We start from the raw sequence: 25,491 nt of genomic DNA on the forward strand, positions 1-25,491 counted from the left end.
ATAGTATCCACCTTCCATACCTCGAAAAAGCTTGTTTGTACCCTTTTGTGTTTTCTGAGTTTCTTCAATTCCCTGATGATGTTATAATGCAGTTACAGGAGAATTTTAGAAGTCTTGGTATAGGATTACTTTGATGAAGAAAACATCCTTAGCACTTCATTGAATCTATGAAGCTCCTGTAGATGGGTTATGTAAACTCAGAGCTGGCCAAATACTTATTTTCAGCTGGTCTAACTATGAAATTTTCTTGCCTTTGAAAATAAAGGAAGTAAGAGTTGAGCTCGATGCTGGGGAACTTCTACTAAGTTAATGTCTCTGTTCCTAAGTCACTGAAATACTATCTTTTACTTTTTCAGATCTCTTGACTGAAAATTGGAGATGGAGTGGAAAATATGTATTACTTTCAATCCAAATATGAAGAAATTAGCGCATGAGTGCTGAGTGTGTTAGAGATGACTGATGACCGTGCAGTATACCTTAAATAACAATGTTAACTATATTTGAAGCAACTTTCAATAGCTAGTGCTGTAAAATGGGTTAGCAATGGGTTACCTTTTCTGACTTCTACAGGCAATGAACACCCTCTCTTTGGCCTGAAATGACCTATTATGAGGCATAAAGCCTGGAAAATCCTGTTACCTGTTCTTGGCTTCCCCCGCCTCCCTCTATAGACCATTTTAATTTGGAGCCTCTATCTCTTTTACAGATTTCTAGAGAAATTGAAGCTCTGTTTCTCTTCAGAGGCACTAACTTTTGAGTGACAGATGAGCAGAGGAACAACATGTAACTGTGGAAGTGGGTTTTAGTCTGTGACTTTATTTGATAGCATAGTATTCCCCCCCTTAATTCTTCAGTTGTTTTATTTCAATATAGTGAATGTTGGGAAAGATGGCAAGAATTGGTGTGAGTCTTGTTTTTAGGTGCAGTTTGGGGATAATCTTTGTACAGTTTTGTAGTATTTTTTCACACTATGTCACTATTTTTTTTTCATATAGCATCTTAATATTCCACTTAAATTTTGAGAGTGGGTAACTTTCTGACAAAATGGGGTTAATCTGTAGCTTAGCAATTTTGCTTGAAAATGGAAGAAGAGCCAAATAACTGGAGTGTTTTTTAAGCAAGTCAATTCAAGTAGTTTAGTTCTAATTTTTTTCTTGTTCAGTGACTTAGAATCAGTTTAATTCAAAATATCTCTCCCTATATTATTAACTTGCATATTTAATAGCCCCAGCATTATGTAAACTTTTTGTACAGTCTTTTTTCACCTTGTGTTTTCAGGAAAAATTAGAAAATATTCCTTTTTGGAAGTATGGCCTTTTCTCCAGCTCTCTTGTGCCCTACAATAATTGGGTATAACAGGATGAAGCTTAGAAAAATGTTAAGTTCAAGTTCCAAAACACAGCAATAAAATAAGAGCCAGTGAAATATCCAAAGACAAAACAGATACTAGAAATACTTTCATATATTTTCAGTATGATCAAAGCTACAGCAACTATCTCAGTATTAAAAAAGTAATTGGATTCTTATGTACAGAGAATTATTACTGCATGTTATGAGTGATACTCCCATCAAAAAACCTATTTTTGAAATCAGTAATTGTAAACTCATGTGACTCTTTCCATTCTTGCTAAAATAATTTAACAGTTCTAGAAAACTATTTTAGTGCTTTTTAAAGCATATTACAAATTAAATATGATTTAATGCTTTTCATGTAAAAAGTCAGCTTTTGTCAAATGAAAAACCCTTCATGTTTGTATAAACACATTTCTTGCTGAATATATACGGCACCACAGTAACTACCCATTCAGAATAAGTGGTGGAAAATTTGGGGACAAGAAAGCTCAGGTCCTAATACCTGTGCAGAGTCCCCTTAACATCCTTGTTAAAAGGGGAGGGTGTGGCTGCAGGCGGGAGATGCCCACAGCCACTTTCCGTGCCTGTTGGAAACCACTCTCTATAATCCACCGCCCTGAGGGGGATTTCTTACCCTTCTTTGTGGTGGAGGCTGTGCTCCTTTAGGTTACTGCACTGTATTGTCCTGCAGCTGTTTTTATGTGACCGGGACACTTAACTTCCAAGGCATGAGATTGGCGAGAACTGAAGTTGCTGGGTGAGACAAGATTTTTATCACAAAGCTGAAGCTTGGCTGTTGCCTTGCCTTGGGCCAAGTGGTGTCCTATACCTGAGAAAACTTGCTTTTGGTTATTTTAGGAGTTTTACTTTAGTTTTACTTGACTTTTGGGTAGAAGGTGAACTGTGACATGGAAGTGGGTCTCCTCACCTTGTGCTCACCTTGCCTTGAAGCACGATAAAGTGAGATAGCAAAACTGGTCACTGGGCAGGAAAACTGCCAGTAGAGCAACTTCAGCTGGGATTGCGATAACTGGTGCAGCTGTACTTTGTGTGGGGCTGGAGTGTCTTCATTGCAAAGATGTTTGCTGCTTTTATTAGTGTGACCAAATCCCTCTAGGCTGGCTCCCTAGGGTCTTTGGATGTGAACTGACATCTGAACCTTTCCCTGATCCTGCTGGTATCAACTGAAACAAATGCCTACCCACAGAAAGGAGCTAGCATAGGCTCAAGGTCTGCATGAGAAGGTTGTCATATAAATGCAAAAGCTCAGAGAGAAAACAAACTTCAATCCTGATAATCAATAGAAGGTTTATTATAAGGGAAGCAAAGAAACTTTTTTTTTTTACTGGGGATTTAAGCTCCCTCTGGAAGATGAGTGTAATCACTAGCATCGGGTATTCATAAAAATTACCTATATGTGCAATTTTATCTGAAACCTTAGTAATTTACTTTTGAAAAGTAATTTACTTTTTCATATGTAGATACGAAAGCACAGTTCTCTCCTGTTTCCTCAGTCTCTTTTGTTTACTACTGTGTTTTTGTTCTTCGTCAGAGTTTACAAAAATGGTGTGTTAACCTTTACCTTGTTCCACTAGTTTGAGTAAAATGTACTCATTTTTTCCCCCTCTTCCATATGGTGCAGGTTTTGCCTGTATTGGTACACAACAATTGGTGGAACTTGCACAATTTCCAGAAGGCTTTTTATTTGTTTCTTGTAAGATGTCTGTCTGCCTCTCTGACTGAAAAGCTGTTAATGTGCATCATTGCCTTGTAAACCTCTTCCTTCCTGTGTTTTCCTAGAAACATCGGTCATCTGCTACTTCCTACCCTTTTCCTTTCAATTATTCTGTGTTTTCTTTTTTTTTCTTTTTAAATGATTAGAATTGCTTGCTTGTCTAAAATCTGTCTGTTCTAGCTGAGAAGTTTTTTCCACAGCTTGTTTTTGAAGATTTAAGCTATTTATAGGGGTAGAGGAGGTCCTCACAAGATCTTTATTTTTCAGCACTTGAATCTGTTTAATATGGGAATTTTGGTGTTTGGGATCTTGTGAAGCCCTTTGGAAGGAACAGGCTTTTTTCCTAAGAGAAGAAAAAAGCTCTCTGTCTCCTCTTTCCTTATCTATTAATATCAACTTATTTTGTGATTCCAGAAACTAATTGGTGTTCAGCCTAATAGGAATGGATCGCTTTCATGAGATTCTAAAGGGTTGTTTTAATACCTTTTCTTTATGGCTTCTGAAATGATGGAAAAATTGACGTACATTTATCAGTATTATGCTCTAGCTAGTGGGGTCATATGCTGCATGTAATCTTGCCTTTCCTTTTGCACATCTTTCTGTATAGTTCAATCAATAAGTTCCTCTGCGTAGGGGAGAGGAAGGAATTTCTTGTACTGGTGGCTTTGGGAAACATTATAATATAGGTTATTACAGTTATTGATTTGTTAGGAGGCAAGAGGCTGAACCTTCTGTGAGAGAGTATGCATTTCTAATGCACTGATCTTTGCCCGTAGGAAATGCTGCTTCCTCCACGTCTTTAGAAATCTGAAAGAACTGGTAGACACCTATTTTCCCTCCCTTCTTTCTTTATTGTTCTACATATGCCATGTTTAATTTATACAGCTATTTTCAGTAAGCAACCAATGCTATCTTCATGATGTTGCTTACAATGAAAGAAAAACACTTGTTATATAAACGCAAAATATTATTTAAAACAGAGTTTTAAGTAAGGAATTTGTGTTCTAAAAAACCCTAAAATTAGGACTTTGAAGACTTCTCATTCTGTGTATGTGTGTGTATAGACTTTTAACCATATACCTACTGAGGGGGGTGTGTGTGTATATACCTCAGTATGCTACTGGGTATAGCTGAAGCGAATGAACTGATGACTGTAGCATTCAAAGATAAGTCAAGAGAAGTGTGTTGGATTAGACGTTTTTATTTTTTTACAATTAAGTCAGGTTTGAAAAAAGGCTAAGAATTCATATTTACTGTAACATTTATGTTGCAGAAGGAATTTGAATATGACCTAGCGTGCTGTCTTGGCAACTCGGTAACTGCTTGATAACGAAGTTCTTGTTGGTCCTATTGGAAAATCAGTTATGATTTTTCATGTATTTGGGGAAACTTATAACTCATGTTACTTACTGCTAGGTAATTCTCAATGTGTAGGAAATAGTTTTATACACCTCCTGAACTGTGCTCTCTTGGTACAGTAGATTCTGATTTGCAAATTTTTGCATCACATGTCAGACTTGGTGAGCTCAGTGGGTTATTTGTGTGTGCGCTGTTGCAAACTTAATGTGCAAGTCCCGTGGGGAGAACAGTAGTTTTGTGTCTCTGTACTGATGTGTGCTCTGCTCGGCTGAAAATCTTTTATAATAAAAGGATGAAAGAAAATTTTGAATAAAACTCCTCCCCCTTGAGTAATTTAAAGGAGTTGATGAAGAATCAACTTCATATAAGTAGGATCCCTTCATGGGCATGCAGATGTTCTGGCATACCAGCCAATTCTGTTTTCCATACTAAGTTTTAGGAGCTGAAGGAGCAAAGCTGAAGTAGCAATGAGGAAGATAGCCATCTAGATTTATATTCTTACAGGAGCTCCATTTGATATTGTCTAGAGCTATTCTAAAATGAAACTCCTAAATAAATGTCTTAGCTAGGTTGGTCCACTTCTAATTCTAAAAAAGCCCAGCAGACTAAGAACGCAGAATGAAGCAATGAAATCAAAATAAAGTGGCTGGAAATAAGAAGGAAAAATGGCATACATATTTGTTTAGGAAGTTTTAAAAAAAAAAAAAAAGTGGCATTTGAACAGGTGGTTTACCAACAGGCAGTTTGAACTAACCCCCTCTATCAAATTTCATTTCTACTTTAGGTAAGGTGGCAAAATCTTTTGGAAATACTGACAGCAATGGAAAAAGCGTGGCTTTATGTGCTACCTCTCCACTCACCTTGATCCCTCTTACTGTGTTGAAGAGTGACAGACAGTAGCAGTAGTTTGAATACATCCTTCGGCACTGTACCATCGTGCAGAACCCGAAGGTGTGGGCTCTCCTAAACACTGCCGTTAGGGACTTCTATTTCAGTGTGCCTACTGTTTTCAGGTTCAAAAAGAATTAGCCTTTTAAAAGAAGAGATTAGGCTGGCGAAGCCCCGGCTGGTTGAAATGTGCTGTTTGTGTTGATGGTGGCACATTCTGATTTGGAGAGCGTGCTCTCTTTTGGGGCTGGTGGCTGATGCTGCGCTGCTTGTGCTTTCTTTTCAGTTGCATAACAGCTTCTTGCCCAGCAGAAAAATAAATGCTTGAAGTATTGTTCTATTTGTCTTTTTAACTGTGATTGCAGTCATATTGGCATCGCAAGATTCAGCTTTTGATATTTGTGGAAAATATGAATATAGCGATTGTATTCTTCAGTAGCAGTCTACTGGTACAAATGACAGCGTTGAGTCATAGGAGTTCACTCTGATATTTTATGTAAAATATGTTTGTGTTCAGTTGGTGTTAGTTCTTTTTCCAAGTATTGAGACAATGGTGCAATTGAGACTAGTTCATATCACACTTAAATGAGCTTATATTTTTCAATTTCTGGTATCAATGCAACATTGGTAGTGTCAGATTAAAAAAAATCTCAAATGTTGCACAAATCTAAAGTCAACCTTGTAACATTTTTCTTAGGTAGGTAGTAACTGCATTTTACAACTGCAAAATTGGATCATTTTATTGTTTGCTTCTCACTAAGACTCTCTCCAAGCTTGGAACCAACCTCTGGCCTTCCAGCTTCAACCTTTGCCACTGATCTGTGCAGGACTGAGGTTTCATGTCAGACAAAGGCTACCATCGGCTCAGCTTAATTTTGTTGGTGTATGATGGGCCAAAATTCTGGAGCTCTGAAATATCTTACGGTTTTTAATCAAAGAACGTAGTCATTGCTTTTGTCATTAAACTTCGGGGTCTCTGGTTTCTACCCCTAGAACCGGGTGTTGGCTTTGGTGAGCTAGCATCAGAGCTGCCCCTGCATCTTGCTGTTCTCTGTGGTGGAGTGTGTGTGTGTGCCTGTGCAGTTCATGTCCAGTATTGGCCCCATGGTTATGTGAGGAAACAATTCATACGGCACGTGTTACTTGAAACACCTCGGTGCTTTCCCCTTTGCTCCACTTCTTCCCTTCCATGGGTCAGAGATCTGTTTGCAGAGCTGGTTTCAAGGTGGCCACGGGATGGGATTCCCTGGGCTTGTATCTCTTAACTCTTTGCCCTTTCTGTAGATGTGTTTTCCTTTATAAATTGTGAGATACCTCAATTGCCAGTGCTTTGTTATGGATTGTACAGCTGGAGTAAGGGAATTCCTCAGGGTGAACAGTTCACGGGTATGAAAGTGCTCACATCAGTACAGCTTGTTTGGCTACGTATCTAAAAGAAACAATAGCATAAACGTGCTGCTACTACCAGTAATAAGGTTTCTTCTGGGGGAAAAGAGGGCAACTAATTCAGCTTTGTATTTGCTAAATAACTTGAAAAGTTGGGTGGCACCTAATATAAAAAGAACAATTTTTTTTACCTGGGAAAAACGACAGTATCCTTACAGTGTTTTCAAAGTGATGCGTAATGTAAATAAAACACTTCATAAGTGCTACTGCTCAAATTGTGCATTTGCTGGAAGTTACTGAGCTTTTAGAAAGCCTCCCTTGATGCCCAGCTGTGCAGTGAGAAGGCGTGTAAGTGTGTTGGAACCGGTTCTCACTGATGGAGGCTTGAAAGAAGTTGGAAAACAAGTTTTCTTGAGTTAAATTGTAACTACAGCATTAGGTGGCTGCCACTGGCTAGGCTTTGCCTGCTGGGGATTTTACTACTGCAGCAGCAATGTAGTGATTGCACTTCTCAGGGCATTTAAGAAGGGGTGTTTATTTTGCAGAAGAATTAAGGGTGTAGCGTGGCAATTTCAGCTCTGCTGCAGTGGTCTTACTAACTATAGTTACTCTGCTACATCCCCCACCCCCTCTTACTCTGTCATGAGGAAATGTCAATTTATAGTTAATTATTAATGGTGGTCAGGCCTGGAACAGCCTGTGCTTCTCAAGGTTGTTACAGTCTGCCAAATAGGTCATGTATATGAATTTGCCTAGGACTGCTTGAGAAGGCTGGAGACATAATTTTAAGAATCTAGTGAAGAGCATTGTTACAGTTAGGTGAACATTAGCAAGATGTTACCAGAGGTGCTCCATTTCACTGAGCAATGTCTGCGTGGTTCTCTATTCAGTTTCTGTAGAGAGAAGCTTGACTGGGGGGGGCAAACTGTGAAGCACCTCCTGTTTATTGTCATTACTTTGTGAAAATGTGTTTATTCATTTATTTAAATGAATTTACTTACTTAAAATGTGTTTACTTCATTACTTTGTTCGTACTTTCTTCAGAAGCACAGAATTCACAGTCTTAACTCTGATCAAATTTCACACATTTTGTATAATTTCATGTTTAATAAGTCAAGTGCAGACTTCCTGGTTCTCTCTGCTTCAAACTGAGAGCCAAGAAGACTCATTTCCTTCGAAGGGATCCTGTGTAGAGGTAATAATGGTTGGTAGGTGTCTCCAGGCAGCCTTTCTTTTCCACTTCCCCTGCAGTATTCACTAGCAGCACCTGGCACGTGAAGCAGGATGCAGCAACCTTCTATCAGAGCAAAGTAAGCTGGAGAACTCTGAGCGAACTTCAGCTTGTGTGTGCCACTGCCCGGGAGCGGTCACTGTGCTGGGGTGAAGTGATGATGGTCATCTTGCACTTGGGGAAGGCGAAGAACCTTTAAAAATGTGCATAGGGGGAATGGACAGACTTCTCTGAAACTAAAACTGAAAATCGAGTCTGAAGCTACTCGAGTAGCTGGAGGCTGCCTCTGGTACTGCACCTGGGGATTGCGCTCTTCAGTCCATCTTCCAATGGATTTGTTTACTCTGCTTCGGTTTGCATCCTGCAGTGGTCTTGTAGTGCACACGCTTGGATTTTTTTTTAAATGAAATTTAATGGGAAGATGTGTGTCAGCTGCTCATGGGTGTTCAGGCTCAAGTAACCTCCCTGAAATGGGCACAGAATGAGGTTTTTTTCTTTCCTTTAGCACCAACTGCTTTGCTCTACACATCCCTCTCTTACTGTGCTGCTGGACTTGTCAGACTACATTGACATTAACAAGCTTCAGTTTGTATGAGGAAGCAGGAGTAGTCTCGATAAGAAATGAGCAGAAGGGTGTATAAGCTCAGTGAAATGATTTGTGACAAGGCGGGGGGGAAGATCCACTCTGTGGTACAGTGTGCATTATATTATTTTCTTTAACCAGAAGACCTGCTTTAAAAAAAAAAAACCCTGCAACACAGTAACTCTTTACTCTTCCCAATGTAGCTATCCATAGGATTGTGTTGTAACCTGAATCACCCCAAATAGTAAAAACAAAAAATAACCCCAAACAAAACCAAACCAAAACAAAAAAAACCAAAACCACCCCAAAACAAAAAAAAACTCCCCCCAAAACAAACTATCACCACCCCCTCAACCAAAAAAACCCTCCAAATCAACAAAAAAGCCCCCACAACATGGCAGTGCTGTTATAGTAGAGGGTGTCATGGTATTTTCCCTTTCTCTTTAAGATCTGTTGTGCAGCTCTGCTCTCTGGGTGTGGGGCTGGATTTTCATCTGGGTGGGGGGAAATCAATTCTATTAATAAACTTAGCTTCTCAAAGCGAAGACCTCCAGCAGCTGGTTGTATTGGATAGTTACATGCTCTTCTGGTGTATTTCGTTGCATATATGTTAATGTATAGTAAAGAGTGTGCTTCTGTCTGAAATGTCTGAGCACTGCATATGAGTGCATGGCAGAGGTCTTTAAGCAGTCTCAGGTGTAGGATGCTGCAGGATTTTTAATGTGCCTGTTTCATGGGAAGACCTATAGAAGCATTTTATTCATTGGTTGTATGAAGATACAAGATACTGTAGCTTCTCCAAATGAGATTGCCTCTCAGAGTATATGTTAAAAAAAACCAAAAAACCAACGAAAATTATGGGGGTAAGGGAGAAGTGTTTAGGGGAAGCTAAGAAATTAGACGCTCGTACAAGAACTCTAAGACCATTTTTACTTTTCTGGAGTAAAATTTGACTTTTGTAGTTCAGTCTGTCATGATTGCATCAAAGGTGGTTCTTCCAGGGAATGTAATCTGTTTTATTTAGTGCTTAATTTTTTTTTTCCTTGGAGTTGCTAGAAGTGTTCTCATAATAACTCAATCAACACTTCTTATCTGAGAACAGAACTGTTAGTGTGGTTGGAGTTCAGGGTCATGGAGCTAAGCTTGTAAGAAGTACAAAAATCCCAAAAGATGATAAAGATAGCCTAGTTTCTCTCATCCAACTGAAATTAATGTTAAGGAGAAAGCTGGGACTGTGTGCTTCCAGTCCTTCTGGACTGGTTTGAATAGCATGAGCTGTGGCAAACTTACACATTTTTGAACACCAGTGGTCCAGCAGGATTTGAGTGGTCCTCTGGCCATGCTAGAGGACTGTCCTCCTCTCATGCTCCCTTCCACTGGGTTGTTGTCCTGTCTTCAGAAAACTTCCTCAATTGCAGTGTAGGTTTATCACTGCTTTTTCAAAGTAATCGTCTTGATTTCTTGCTGTCAGCTTTGGCGACACGCTTACAGGGGCAAATACCTTCTCCAGAAGTTAAACCAAGCAAGACATTGGCTGGCTGGTTACAGCAGATCTGAGGCAAATGGACCCACTGGGGTTTCTGCAGCTTGGCAGGCCTCTTGCCCATGGGTCAGGCGTCCAGGCTCCTTCCCATTGGGCAGCAAAGCTTTGGTTGCTCGCGCCAGACCTGTTTTTGCCCAGGAGCTTAGTGGTGTAGCCATGCTCCTGGGTCTGCTCGGCATTTAGATTTGTCATGTACATTAGACTGTGAGTCGCAGAGGTGGTGCTGGGCATCTGAACTCTCCTGTCTGCAAACTTTGTGTGGTAACGCAGTAGTGTTACCTTGAAAAGAGGGACAGTTTCTTTACTTTTGAAGTGTAAAAGTTTTTTGAGGTTGAATGTTTTACTTCTCGTGCATGTGTGTGAAAGAGGTGTAAGTGGGGATTCTGGTGAAAAAACAAGTGGAGTTTTTTTTTTTAACAGGAACCTTGAAAAGATTTTAAGGAAAAAAAAAATATTACTTGGAGACTTCAGTGTCTTTGGAGTAAATGTGGCAAATCTGGTATTTGAGTTGTCCCAGAAGAACTGGAAGAATGGTAGGCTGCTGATGGAAGGCTTGGCTTGGCCGGAGCTGTGCAGGTGGCACTGGAAGCTCTAAGTAGGCTTTGATGTATGCGTGCTCTGGGGCGATTGGTGAGGGTTGATTTTGGAGCTCTAAGTAGTGGGATCAGGATAAGTGATTCCTTTAAATATAATTATTATAGCAAAGAGGGTAAGTCCCATAGTCAATAATATGCTTATGCTGTGCACCAGGCACTTTGTAACGGGGTATGTTGTTTAGGAGAGAATTCAAGAACTTGGAGAACTTTTGCCTGTGTTTTGAGGTTGAGAGTTAGTCTTAAATCCTTGGTGTGGAGCAGGAGGCCAGTGGTGGTCCCATAATGTTTGGTGATGAGGGAGCCTGGCTGCTGGCAGTCTCCAGGTTTCTACATTGTCTGGCTCTGGGCAAACAGCTTTGGAAAGGAAAGGGCTTTGAAGTTTTCTTCTACTGCTGGGGCAAAAACCATTATAGGATGCTAAACTGAGGTGATGGTATGATTATTTTAATCGCTCTTAAGGTGTTTAAATGCTAATTTCCATGAATCAAATCGTAGCTTCAGAATAATTATGCGGTGCGTTTCGTTAGTTTTCGTTTGATCAGAGTCATTACAATGTCTGGCTCAAGTTTTATGTGACTCATCTGCAATTTAAATACCTATTGCCAGAATCTTCGTGCGTTTGGTATGAAAAAGTGATTGAATTAAAGTATTATTGGTATTGAATTCGTCTCTGAGAGCTGATCAGACTGGTATAAGCCATAACTTCCCTGAAACCTCATAGTCATTTACACTGGGGTCCATCCAGTGCCTTTTTCTTAGTGTATAGCATTATGTGGCATAAAAGTTTCAGGCTGGCATTTGACGGGTCTGGAAGGGGACACAGCAGGGTCAGTGCAGAGATGAGGGCCGGAAGGTACAGCATCTGAGAGATGGGGTCTATGCGTTTTACAGTGGAATTGAGATTCCTCATCCTACGTGCAGGCCAGGTACCGCTGCCATTGTCCTCCTCCCTCTGACGCTTTGCTGGCACACTCCGCTTTGTGTCTGGGAAAGGGAGGTACGGTGTGGAGCATGACCCTGGATGGTCTTGTGGCTCTACCTTCCGCAGAGCTAGTGTCCTGAGTCAGGCTGAATTTGGGGAGGCAGTGAGAGTAATCCTGCGCTGTCACACGGGCTATGCAGAACAGGGCTGCTCTGCTGGGGGCTTCCTGGGCTGGCAAACTGCTTCCTCTCGCGCAAAACTCTTCTTCGTTACCAATTTCCAAGGTGCAAGTGTTCTTTCTGAGAGGCTGTACAGGTATAGCCTTTCAAAAATGTGATGACCTCAAGGAAGGTGGAGTCATTCAGGTTGAAATTTTGATCTCAGTCTTACTGGGAATTCAAAAGTTAAAATTATGCATAGTCTTTTATTCTAACTTTCACTTCTCTCTTAGCAAGGAAGTAATTGTGTTGGCAGAAAAAAAAATTAAAATGTATGAAAAATATATTCTTTTTCTTCCTTTCACATTCACTTGAAAATAAATTTTCTGTGAGAAGTCTGTCCTTGTAAGTTCTCTACCTACAACTATCAGCCCAGTTTTCCGAAATGGTCTTGATCAGGGACATATTTTATAGGTCTGTAGAATATTATACTTAGTTAATTTAACAGGTTACCTTAGAGTGCAAGTTTTCTATGGCCCAACTCATGAAATTGGCATGTCTGAAAGTGAGGCTAATATTTAGTTTCCAAATCTGAATTGAAGGGGGGGGGGGGAATTGGTGCCTCTACCCTCTACAACTGTGTCACTGATGTGCAAACTTCTGCAATGGGCCAGTATATAACTTAGAGAAAGCACTTGCCTTTCGTGAATGAAATAGATTACTGTACATCTTAATTTACCCAGAAAGCTGCAATTGTTTATGTGAATGTACACATGCCCCTAAGGTATTTTGGGCCTGATTGCTTTCACTTTCATCATGGTGAAATTGTTGGAGGAGTGACAGTTGTGTCATTTGTCCGTCTGTTCTCAGAAGCCCGATGGTGCTTACAATGAGTAGGTCGGATACCTTGTGCAACAGGTAGCATCGGCTCACAATTAAGAGCTCTTAAGTTATTTTACATCATCATTGATAAATATTTGAATTGGTTATTTAACTTACGTTACTGAACACTACAGTACTTTTGTATGTAGAAATGCTGGGGGTTTTTAAATGAAAGCTGAGTTTTTAATAGCACAAAGGTAGTTCCCTCACTTGAAAAATTACTAGGAGTGGCCTGCTGCAGACTATCTCAGTCTTGCCCTGTGCAACCAGCAAAACCACTTCCTGCTGTAACCTGCTGCTGCTGCAGTCCTTGTGTGCTGAAGAGTGCACTGGTGACAAGGCATGATGACCTTGTTATTGGCCATAAGAAACTAAATATGAAATAACTTTAGGCTAGCTCGTTTGGAAAATATACCTGTGTCCTGATTTTTTTAGAAGAGGAAGCTGCTGCGAAGCTTGGAAATGTGAATGCAGGATTCTCACTCGCTTTTTCTTTTTTTCTCTCCCTCTGTAGGTATGGCCTCACAAGTCTTGGTCTATCCACCATATGTTTATCAAACCCAGTCAAGTGCCTTTTGTAGTGTGAAGAAACTCAAACTAGAACCAAGCAGTTGCGTGTACCACGAAAGAACCTACCCGCAAATCTATGTGAATGGTAAAAACTTTGGAATTTCTCCCCACAGGGTTAGTACGTACTTTCAGACTAAAAACCCATTTGACAGACCTCGAGGACAGAACTTTTTGTTGCAGTCAAATGCTGTTGCTTTAAAAAATATTGCAGGTGCTACAAAAGCGTTAGCAGCGCGGGCGCAGCAAGCTCAGTTAGAGGCACCTCGGACTGGGACACAAGGAGGCCGATCAGATATCCTGGAAGGACCCCAGCGATGTGGATTGAAGCGTAAGAGCGAAGAGCTGGATAATCAAAACAGCACAATGCAGATTGTTGATGAACTGTCCATCCTGCCCGCAATGTTGCAAACCAACGTAGGAAACCCAGTGGCGGTTGTTACAACGGCTGCAACTTCAAAACAAAGTGGTACAAGTGGTGATGGAGATTACCAGTTAGTACAGCATGAGGTATTGTGCTCTGTGAAAAACACTTATGAGGTTCTTGATTTCCTTGGGCGAGGGACCTTTGGACAAGTAGTGAAGTGCTGGAAAAGGGGGACAAATGAGATTGTGGCAATCAAAATCTTAAAGAATCATCCTTCATATGCACGCCAAGGACAAATAGAAGTGAGCATATTAGCAAGACTAAGTACTGAAAATGCTGATGAATTTAACTTTGTGAGAGCCTACGAATGCTTTCAGCATCGTAACCATACTTGTCTGGTTTTTGAGATGTTGGAACAGAATTTATACGACTTCCTGAAACAAAACAAATTCAGCCCTCTGCAACTGAAAGTAATACGGCCTATTCTGCAACAGGTGGCCACTGCACTGAAAAAACTAAAAAGTCTGGGTTTAATCCACGCTGACCTCAAACCAGAGAACATTATGTTGGTGGATCCTGTTCGGCAGCCTTACCGAGTTAAAGTAATAGATTTTGGGTCTGCCAGCCATGTATCAAAGACTATTTGTTCAACCTATTTACAGTCTCGGTATTACAGGTAGGTGTCTTTTACTTTGTTTTTAACTTTTAATGGAACAAGGTTTTAGCATTTATTAAAGTTAATGGCTTAAATAATTATTCTTCCAGATAACTAATAAGAATAATTTGGAAAACATAAGGACCATCTAAGAATGAAGGCCATACTAAGATTAAGTGGTTGGTTATCATTTTAAATGTGAATATTTGCTTTGAGTGTTTTTATTATGTTATTTTTTTCTAGAAGTATGTTGTGTTGTACTCTGAAGTCATTGCTTACTGTTATTTTGAGACCTCTGATGAGACTTTTTAGAAGGAAAATAGAAAAAAATAGCTTTCATTTGCTTGATTAGGATGCCTTTCCTGCCGTCCTAACATGATGGGTTTTTTTCTGTAAGCAGCTGGACAGTGTACCAGAAGTGCCATATTTTTATATCCTGTTGCCAAAGATTATGTAAATGCCTCTGTTTTTCTCCAGCACTTGTAAATATTTTGCCTAGTTCTTATAAACTCAATTCTGACTAGAGTGCCTTCAGCAGCTGTGGGCTTCAGTGAACTTCTGGAGTTAGTGAGTGATAGGGTATTTAAACATTTAAGGTGATACCAGGCAGGCATTTAAAGTGATTTTGGTATCTGGCTGCATTCTACATTGGCCTCAAATTGGAGGTATATTTCTGATACTGTTTTTTTAATCCTTTATTCGTATAGTTATCCAATGTGTGACCTGTAAAAGCTATTAGTATTTAGCATCTGAGGTCTTTTTGTTTTCTTTATAAGCTGAACTTGTCTTGATTGAAGACCTTTTTCAGTTCTGCTTTACATCATTGGCAATAGTATGTCCTGGGTATTGCCTGTCTCTGCAAATTCAGTAAAAAGTTAATAAACTAGGACAATGAGTAATTTGAAGAAAATATAAGTTAAATATTTTACAGCTATTCATGTTGGAAGTGAAAACTTGTGGCTCATCAGACATAGCATTGTTGTGCTTATTCAGTTGCCTACATACAAATTTTAGTTGTAGTTTTGTTTTACTTGGGTTGATGTTCCTTTGCACCTATACTTTATATAGAATTTTGACATGCTTACTCGGTTGAGCAGGTCTGTGTGCTGGCAAGATCAGTGTGCAACTCCTTGGCACCTTGTGTGCATTTTGAATACTTGTATTGCATTACATGCACTGAAGTGTGAGTAAATGGGGTTCATTGTGGATGTACATTCAAAAATATTCCCCCCCCCCCCCCCAAGAATAAAACTCGTGGGTGTATATGCTTGTCTTGGCTCAATGATGTTGAATGATATTCATATAGACTCATATAACAAGTGCACCTAAAATTCCCTGGTTACTAAGTTGCACTTAAGTGCTTTGTAAATATTCAGGCTGTTCAGTAGAAGATCATATTCTTTTATCTTGTATAGTTTTATAATTCTTCTATAAAGTAGCATTTAAGTCAGTATTTTTTTTGAAAGTAAAAAGGATATACAAAAAGAAAAAAGTTAGGGTCTATCTACTTGAATAGTTTTGGTGCCACATTTAAGTTAAATATTGGTTGAGATAATTTTGAAACTGACTTAATTTTGAAAAAAAAAAAAATACTAAAATTATTTTCAGCAAAAAGTTTACTTCTGGAAAGGTTTTTAGCATGCTGGATTTCACTGTGGATGCATAGCTCTCTATCAGTTGTGTGATTCAAATTAACTTTGTGTAGCTTGGCATGCAGTTTCTCAAACTTTCTTCTTACTGCTTTGGAAGCACCTGACTAGTGTAAATAACATCAGAAAATAGGGATTTGATCCAAAAGATCTCAGAATAGATGATGCCAGGGAAATTTGGAGAGAAAAGCCTTAAAGAGGAATGAGAGGGGCCTTCAGAGAATATATTGAATTGAAATGGAATTTATTTTGCAAAAGATTGTGCTTCTTGCCAATCAAATAAGGAGCTACTTCATAAAAAATAACTGTACTTAAATGTTTTTTGTGTTAGAAAAGGGTGGGAGTGATAGCACAGGTTTGACTTGTTTGACTATGACATGTTGAAACAATCTCTTTTAAAAAAAAAAAAAGCATCGGTTGGGACATTAAAACTTTTTTTTTTTCCTTCCCCCTTGAGCTCAGTGGTGCTATGTGTTTGTTTAGGTTATTTAGCAAGAAAACATTTGTTTAAATAGATTTTTATTTAAAGCTTCAAGCTAAATTAATCCAATTAGAGTTCAAATTGGAAATGTTTTTAAAAAAGGCTTGTTCCCTACAGGACCTCTTTTATTAGCGTGATCCCATCTGTATTCTTGTATACAGTCTTTGAAAATTGTTTCTGCGCAAGCTGTTATGTGTGTTGTCACGAGCTTTACCTGTAATTCTTACCAGTGGGGATCCTTGTCTGTTCAGAGATGACAGTGCATGGGATTTTGATTCACCAAGTGACAGGCACAGCGCACTACATTTACCTAGGAAATATCCCTATATTTAGTGGGAAATATTCCATTAACATCAATGTGATGTGAACCTGGCCTGGTCTGATGTGCAAAAGCACTCAGCCAGGCCCACGAATTTAAAGAAAAAGATATGAAGCGGAAGTATTTTGTTTTTAAGTGACTATTTTATGATCAGAGGTCTTAGAAAAGGATGGAATGAAACATCCTTAAACAACGGTGTAGGATGAGAGGGCTGCGAGGAAGCAGGGCTGCACCCTCACAGCATCGGGATGCTGCTTCTCAACCCTGCGGTGCTGGTGCCGTCCTGCTCAGGGGGTGATAATAACCCCGTCCCTGTCCCTCGTTCTGCTTGCCCCACATCTGCCCGAGTGCCCATGCCAGCGTGAGGAGGAAGGGAGGGAGGTGGCCTGGGGAGAAGGGAGGAACTGTTATTTCTGGCAGCGCTGTTAATTTATGCCATGGTCATTTTCAAGAATAGGACTTGCACTTTCTCTATGGAAAGCATATGCCCACCAGTGTCTGTAGAGGTGTATGTTCAATGCTCAAGAGAAACCCATAAAGAAATTTTGCAAAAGTGAATAAAGAGAAAGGTTGGTTTTGTTTTTTTTCTGATCTTGTCACAGCTTTTTTTTTTTGTTCATGGCACTGTCACAAGTTAATTATCGCGAGAATGGAGAACGCCACAAAATGTAAAGTTACAGTGTTTATTTTGAATGGTAATATCAATATTTTACATCTGTAAGAGGAAGTGAGTAATGAACTGGAAAAATAAGTAATAAGAGGATTAGGACTTAAGGCAGGGAACATAATACAGCCAGGTGAATGGATAATAACCTGACTTACCTTACTTACCTTAGTCTGTAGCAGAAGAAGAGGTGACATAATGATGACTGTTGGAGACATTACAGTACTTTTGAATTTTAAAAGGGTGTAGACAAGCAGAAAAATGGAGATGAGCTGGATGGAGTGATAATGATTTGATGTTTTTCTGTTTCAGCTTTGTCAAGCAAAGAGAAAGTAAGAAAACAGTTAAAACAAGTATAAAAATACTTTCTGACTTTTCATTAACTTCTGGAAACTCCTGGCTGTTATGTATTGCTAGAAATTAGAGCATGGATATGAATAAATACTAGCCACAGTACACTGTCTTAAGTCACAGATTATTATTTTTTGTTTGTTTTAAAGGTGAAATGTTATTCTGAATACTCTTTCCCTAAAAGACAGTGTCTGTGCTTACACACTGTTTTTATGCTGGTCTGGATTTTAATAGCTGTGGGCTAGAGAGATCTGGTATTTGAAGCCTTTTCTTTGCTGCTGGCCTCACGCATTAAGACTGTTGACCTTTTATGAGTGATCTAAGTAGGTAAATAACTAGACAGTCTGTACATCTTGAAAAGAAAAAACCCTTACATACAGTGGAGGTGATCAAGCTTTTGTCATATATGGAAATAGTACGATAAGTATGTTGCTGTCCTCTTGTTCAGCTGTGCCCCAAATCACGAAAAGGGGAGTGTTGCATCCAAAATCAAAAGGTTCTTTTCCCCTCATCACATGGTGCAGGCTGCAGAGAGGGGGAATCAACACATTTCTTTTATTTCGAAGTCAGGTGTCTTGCGCTCATCTGGTGAGGCAGAAAGTTTTCCCAGTGCATGGTGTTTCCCTCTGGAAGTCATTTTCCTTTGCTTTGCCTCTCTCCTGAGGTTATATGTATTTAGGGAAGCGGGTGTGAGAAGAGGGGCTTCGAAATGGCAGGCTCCAAGGAGCAGTAACCTACAAGAAGAGTTGAGTGATCTGAAATGGTCAAGGTAGTCCTGCCCATCTGCTTCAGGGAGCCGAGTTACTTTCCTTTCTGTTGCCATGAGAAGCAATGGCCTTCTCAGCATTTTGTGTTCAGAGATAACTCTTTAGGCCTGGTTTTGCAGCAGACCTCTTTTTTTCTTCTGGTACTCCCTCCAGGAGTTTTTATACACAGGTTTTAACAGAAGTTTCTCTGGAAACTTCCCTTTTTGAAATAGCTGTGCGCAACACCAGCAGTTAAGGAGTTCAGTTTTATTTGTTAGCTAATACCCAAATGACAGTTAGCCATGTCTTCTGCACATCGCTGTCGTCCGTACCATTCAGCCGTTGTTCAGAGTGGGTAAAATTGTATTTAAAGGATGCACGTTTCCATCTAACGGTAACATTTATGTGGCAGGGTTTGGTAATGATGAGGCCACTTCCTTCTCTAATACTTTTCTTCTCCCACTTGTTGCTTGGCTGTAACAACAACTGAACTCATAAAACGCATTGCCGTGTTGGCATTGCATGTCGAGTGTAGATCACTAGGGGAGAGCTACAGCAGTGTTTGTATGTGCAGAGCTTTGTGATTTCTAGGGTTTGCTGTTGGTTGGGAGGAGTTATTGCTTCATTGTTTTTCAAGGGGAATCACTGATTTAATTTGGGGTTGTCTTCCTAAAAGACAGGATTTTGAAAATGAGACTTCAGTAAAACTTACCATTCATAAAATCCTTCTAATATCATGGACTTAACAGTAGCCATTGCAGGTGTAGGAGTGAGTGTGTTACTTCATTGCATGCTCCTTACGCACAGCCTCCGAAGGGAGTTGAACAGTAGCTGCTCCAGTTGCCTGTGTAGCTGCCCCAATGGTTACATTTCCTATCTTTCACCTCCTGTCTCTGAAGAAAAACATCTGCTTCATCATACTGTGTCAGATTATACTGCTGTTAGAGTACAGCTGGAAATTTTACTGAAAATATGTTTTGAGAACAAGCACTCAGGTTCCTGATGAAGGATGCTCCTCTTGGCATCCAGCAGTCCGGATGCAAACAGCTGTTTAGCGTAGCCAAATTCATTGGGAAAATGAAATGAGTGGGAAACAATATAATTGGTCTCTGTATAAACCGGGGCACCAGCTGAACCTACGGTAGGCGGATGGACAACTTGAGTGATGTTGGCAGAATGGAAGATGTCTGGTTATTAAGGGACGCTTGTAGCTTGGAAATGTGTTTTGCTTGGTTGGTGGGGGTTTTTTTTGTTCCGCTGGTGACAGCAGTAAAATACGATCCTAGTTATTCAGCAGTGTGCCCATAAGGAAAACCAAATGATGTGAGTAGATGCACTCAGTGGAGTCAACTCATTCCTGAATCAGACAGTGATATCCTCCTCCTAGCCTTCCAACTAAGGATAGTTGCTAATCAACAGAGTTGTTCCAGACAAAATGCCAAATGTCACTAGTGTTGCAGCAGAGCTCAGAGAGATGGAAAAATTGCTGTTGGATGTGTTCCTGTTGGACGAGAGCAGGCTTTTCCCCCACACCTCCTCTTACCCTCCTCTCGCGTGAAGGATCAGAGAGGATGGAGGAAGAGTGATAATCATTGTGTCCTGTGGACCTGACATTGCTTTCACTCGCCCAGCCAGTTCTGCTGCAGCTCAGAAGAGTGATTTGATCTGGTGCAATCTCTTCTGCTTTAAAGGGTTTTGGAAAAAGAATAAAGTAGTTGAGTTGTGTGGCTTAATTACTGCCCATGAGCTGGGCTGTAGCGAGGGCTATGTGCGTGCTCTGAGGCTGTTGCACTAGGACAGCTTTTTATTTATGACTTTTTCAGCTTCATACTTAGTTTCAGAATAAAGCACCAACAGCTTATGCTGGTTTTTTCCCCTCAAATCTATGAAATTTAATTGATCTGTTGTTCTCTCTCTTTCTTATACACATTCCTTCAAAATTAGAAAAAAAAATCTCATGGCCGTAAATTCCTGGAGAGGCTTGTTTTTTCACTGGCCTTTGTAGCTTGATTAGATGTAGTCCTTGTCACTTCAGGGACTCCAGAGAACACAGGCTGACAGTACCTCCCTAGAGTGTTTTTGTTGAATTGTTTTCTTTTTGTAGGTTAGGATTGTCAGCAGGATGGGTTATTATGACTCAGTAACACATCCGTTGCATCTGAGTAACTTGTTGATTATCTTCATCTAACATCAGATCAACATACAACTTACATATGTTTAAAATACCAGTTAAAAACCTGTATACAAATGAGCACATAATACAGCTTTTCTTTATAGGGACAACCAAGGGGAGAAGTCATGCAAAATTGACATCTCGGGAAGCCACTGCTTTTTCAAGTCCACCCATTGCTGTCACATACTTGAAGTTTCTAAATAAGCTTTACCTAGAGTGGGATGTCTTGGTTTTTCTCCTTTCACAATGCCTAAAATTCTTGCTCAAAATATTTTTTAAATTTTGGGTTTTAGATGTTTAAACGAGAAGCAAAGCTCTGTTAATAAACTGAGTTTTCTGTCAGTTAGGGAAGTGCAGTAGGAGGACAAGCTAAAAATGCCTCTGTAAACAACTTGCACTTCAACATGCTGGCAGATGTTATTCTATCACTTTGAACTGTGCATCACTGAAGTGTATTGGGATATCTTAAAATAGTCAGGGGTGGTGGCCAGAGACTCTAGACTACTATAGATGGTGAGGCTGTTTCGCTGTTGCAATGAAATAAGCCAGAAGTACATGCTGCTAAGGTCATTTGCTTGCTCAAGGTCAGCATGCTCAAAGTCAGCTGCTATACTTGTGAGCATGGTTACTGTCAGTAGTGTATATACAAGAAGAGAGTCCTGATAATGTAAGAAATTGCTGTTACAAGTGAATTGGGACACTTAATTTCCCCCCCCCCCCCTCTTTAAAGTTGCAGGGCTGTGATTGCTCGTTTATTTTCTTATCTGAGCAAACAGAACTTAATGTCAAGCTTTTGTGGCTTGTGTCTGTGAACAAATTGCTTTATTGATTTGGCAAGATTTTGTTTGCACTTTTTGCATAGTGTTCATAAATTGACTTCCCATTTTAAACTTCTATTTCATGATTACTAGGACCTAACCAAAACCATTATAAGTAGCCTCCAGGAGAGGCAATCTTAGCTCATCGTAACTTCATGTTTATATAGCTGTTTGATAGATAACAAGTGTAGTTTCAATTCTCTTATTATTTTCTAGTCAACGTAATGTGGTCTCTAATACCTTAGAGACTTCTCTGTTCACAGAAGCAGAAAAGAAGAGTAGTCTTTTTGGTAATGGTGTGGATTTTTTGGTTTTGTGTTTTTGTTTTGGGCTGGTTTTTGGTTGAGTTTTTTTGTGTGGGTTGTTTTTTTTTTTTTTTTTTTGCATGCTGTGGAAGAGAATGGCAGGGTTACTGTAAATTTGCATATTTTTTCTTTTTTTTCTTTTAATCCTCTCTGAAGATCCAGAGGAGTATTGTGGGGATGGGAGTGGATGAAATGGTGGCCAGCCTTCACGTTGGTTGTTTTTCTGAGCTAGAGATTTTCTGAGTAACGTAAGCTGGGGTAACACATGAAGCATTCGAAGGTACCATGTACCTGCTGGAGATTCTAGTAATGTCAGCCACTAATAGTGATGGCAGGAGCAACAACTTAAATCAGAGTTCAGATGATGGTTCTCTTGGTCTTTAGATTGCTTCAGTTTGAACAGAAGGGAAATTCTTTCATAATCTTGAAGATGAAAGAGCTCTTGGTTCTTGCTGTATTTTTTTTTTTTTTTTTTTTTTTTGAGGTTGAATGATAGACCGAAGTTTGTCATGGCTAAAGTTTTCGGAAGCAGCTTTTATTTTTCACACATTAAAACAGATCTACTGAAATGTGATCCTCTTTTTCACTGCATTGATATTTATGTCACAAAGATTTGTTCATCATACATCTGTGTGTATGAGTGTGGATATATCGGATATCTTTATTGCAGAAAATATCAGTGGTAGCTACAATGCTCTGTTTGTAAATATTGTGTCTAACTGCTCCCACTGTGCCTGTTTTGAAAATATGGCTGTGTATTTCTGTTGTAAGTGCAGGTAGTACTAGATCTAAATCAGCGTGATTGAAAGCGAAGCCTATACATCTGCCCGTCTCTTCCATCTGACATCCTTGTCTTCGAAGGAGAGCTGTTTTATGGGTGAAGGCTGCCTTCTGCATCAGCGTACAGCATCCAACAGGAGTGAAGAGGATGAAGCAGACACGTGGGGGAAGAAGTCTTCTGTGCGGTTGAGTACACAAAGATTGGCTGAGCTGCTACTCTACTGACACAGCCCGTGAAAGGGAGAGGATGTACCACAGCTGTGGGCTCATCCCATTAGCTGCAGAAGGCAAACTGCCTCAGTTTATCTAAAAATCAAGCAGGTTGAACAAATGCAAATAGATAATGTGGGCACATTCAGAACACTTAACACTCATGTGGGTTCAGACCAAAACCAGCAATAAAATACTATCGTGATTAAAAAATAAAACAGCAACAAGAAAAAACCCTTTTGTGAATTCTGGCATTAACTGGAAAGTGGTAGAGGTGTCTGACATAAAAATAAGTATTTGGGATGTAATTAAGTAAAATTAAAATTCATATGAAAATAAGTTGCCTGAAATGTCCATAATGTCAAATTTTACACCATAAGTTTGAAGGTCCTTGATCCTACAGTGCTAGCTAATATTTTGGACGGATTTTTGTTTGGACTGTTAATAAAATACCTTCTAACAAGTGAAATTGGCTTAGGGGGCTGGGGGAAGCAAGCCAAAAGCATTTCACAGATAAGATTTTCAAGCAGTTGCATTTTGAGACTATGATGTTACCTTAAGAACATGTGAAGAACATTGTGCTTAAAAGTCTTGGTTTGTTGGTAATTGGACAGCAACAGTTGATTAAAGGGTAGGCATAATGTAACTTAAACCAGTGGTACTTGTGTGTGAGTAGGTGAGTCTTTATGCAGACTAGGTTGTGCTGGTGAGGTGAAAAGTAAAATTGTTTTTATCCCTATGAAGCATTTAATGAAACTCTGAATCTCTCTGTAGGCATAGGTGCAAAGTATGTGGGAGAGAGGGCAATGCTATGGCCTTCTGTACCACGTGCTCGTTGCTGGAAGTGGGCAGAAGCACAAGCTAGTAGTACTAAGCCTCCACAGAAGATGGATGGTGGGAAGCATTGTCTTCCGTCCATGCGGTGTTGGCCAGCTTGATGTATGGCATGGTATGACTGCAAGCGGACTTCAGATCCTGTGTCTTAACACCAAAATCTGACCGTTAGCCTGCCAAGTCATGGAAAAACAACTGCATCCACGCTTCTTGGTGAAGGCCCACTTAAATGATAGTAAATTCAGAATACATTGGGGTTCACTTAATTTCCTTGTGCTTCCAAAAGTCTAAGCTTTGTTTACTAGCATAAAGATAAATTCAGAATTATGACCAGAATGTCTTTCTCGGTGCAAAATGTGTACTTCAAGGATAAATTATTAAAAATAGCTTATTTGGAAATGCATGGTACCTGGAATTTTGTATCAAATGCAAATTCTTACATATTCTGCAAAATGCACGACATTATCTGGATTGCAGCAGCATAGGAGCCTGGCTATGAAGCTCTTGCTCTTTGAGGGGGGGTGGGGGGGAAGGTAGTCACCATGCATCTTCAGAGCAGGCAAGTCAAACCTGTTCTCATTTCTCTGTTAAACTAGTGTCAAATGCTCCATGGGATTCAGGGTTTCTCACTCTTACCTTCATGGTGTGTGCTGTGCTAGGCCTACCATATTTAAAACTACCTAAAGCAGTGAAACAGCAGTTTGCCAGTTGTGCTGCTTGTGTGCAACTGAGATGTAGCCAGTGAAGTTTGCTTGCACAGGAAGCTTTCTTGGTGCTAAAAATGAAATGGAATTTCATTCCAGTTTGTGGAATTTTGTGCTGCGCACTAAGGACTATTGTAAATGTTGCCATTTTCCCCTTTGTAAATACCAAGGATGTTTCTGTTGTCCCGGGACAGCACAGCAATCTCTTGCAAAATATCATCTCTTTACATGGTTCCCTTAATTCAGAATTGCACTGTAGTTAAATTTTTATCAGTATTTTGAATGCCTTACTGGATATTTTTGAGAACAATAGGTTTCTCACCCTTATAGTCAATCATTCAATACTAAGTGTTCAAAATATTTAAGAACACCAGATACTTCATGATGAAATCTTTCATGAGAGTATGTTTTGTTATTTCAAGTGTAGTACATATAGGTAATCTTGGAAAAGGAGCTGTTCCTTTAGCAACGATATTAGTATTCTGTGTGTGTGTGTATATAAAAACATAGAGAACACAACTGAACTTTTTTATGTTGCAGGTTCAAAATTAATGTGAATTTAAAATGTCTTTTAATTGTCCAAAATTGATTCTAGGAATTGAATTGGAACAGTTTTTTCATTATTTTTATTACTTTCAATAAAACTTACTTCCCCAATAACTTCTGGATATGTGCATTTCATAACTTCTTTTAAACTGCATATTACTTTAGTTTTATCAACTGAAAAACTTCATAATTTTTAAAATTGGTTTGAGTTGTTAGGGTATGCTGTAGGCCACAAATTGGTAGTAGCACTTAATGATACTTGCTAAAAAGGTCTGATGTCAAAAGTGTTGTTCGCACTAATAGCACTGGATGTTGTGCTGAGTGCCTTTTTTTTTTGAACCCCGGTTATATTTAAATTTTTGAGCTGTTAATTTTCTCACTCTTGATAATTAATCTTTCACTTCTTGCCATCCAGTACTGTTTTAGCTTGAGGTCTAGTGTGTATTTCTCTACATAAAGTATGCTATTTGTCTAGGCGTATTTTGTTAGGAGTGTTTTTAACACCTTAGTTTTCATCAGCATTTCCACACACCCGGCCTCCCTCACCATAAGAATGGTTTCTGAGGTGCATTTAAAACATCTTCTGCATCTTCTACGTGGCCAAGTTTTTGAGTTCAGTAATGTGGCTGTAGTTCATGGGGTTTGGACTTTGTCTTATGGTTAGTCCAGAGGCTATACCATAGGTT

The 25,491-nt window shown here is 39.6% G+C and overlaps 1 protein-coding gene across 3 annotated transcripts in view; it reads left to right on the plus strand.

Annotated features, from left to right (window-relative positions):
• Nucleotides 1-25,491, plus strand: part of HIPK3 (homeodomain interacting protein kinase 3) — a 113,724-nt gene that overhangs the window by 39,980 nt on the left and 48,253 nt on the right. For all 3 annotated transcript variants that reach the window (XM_076343904.1, XM_076343901.1, XM_076343902.1), the window contains exon 2: nt 13,151-14,246. In XM_076343904.1, coding sequence (XP_076200019.1) covers nt 13,153-14,246 — 1,094 coding nt within the window. In that variant the 5' untranslated portion in view covers nt 13,151-13,152. The remainder of the gene's footprint in view (nt 1-13,150; nt 14,247-25,491) is intronic.

This window comes from Aptenodytes patagonicus, chromosome 7, assembly GCF_965638725.1.
Source record: "Aptenodytes patagonicus chromosome 7, bAptPat1.pri.cur, whole genome shotgun sequence".
In the NCBI taxonomy this organism is placed as follows: Eukaryota; Metazoa; Chordata; class Aves; order Sphenisciformes; family Spheniscidae; genus Aptenodytes; species Aptenodytes patagonicus.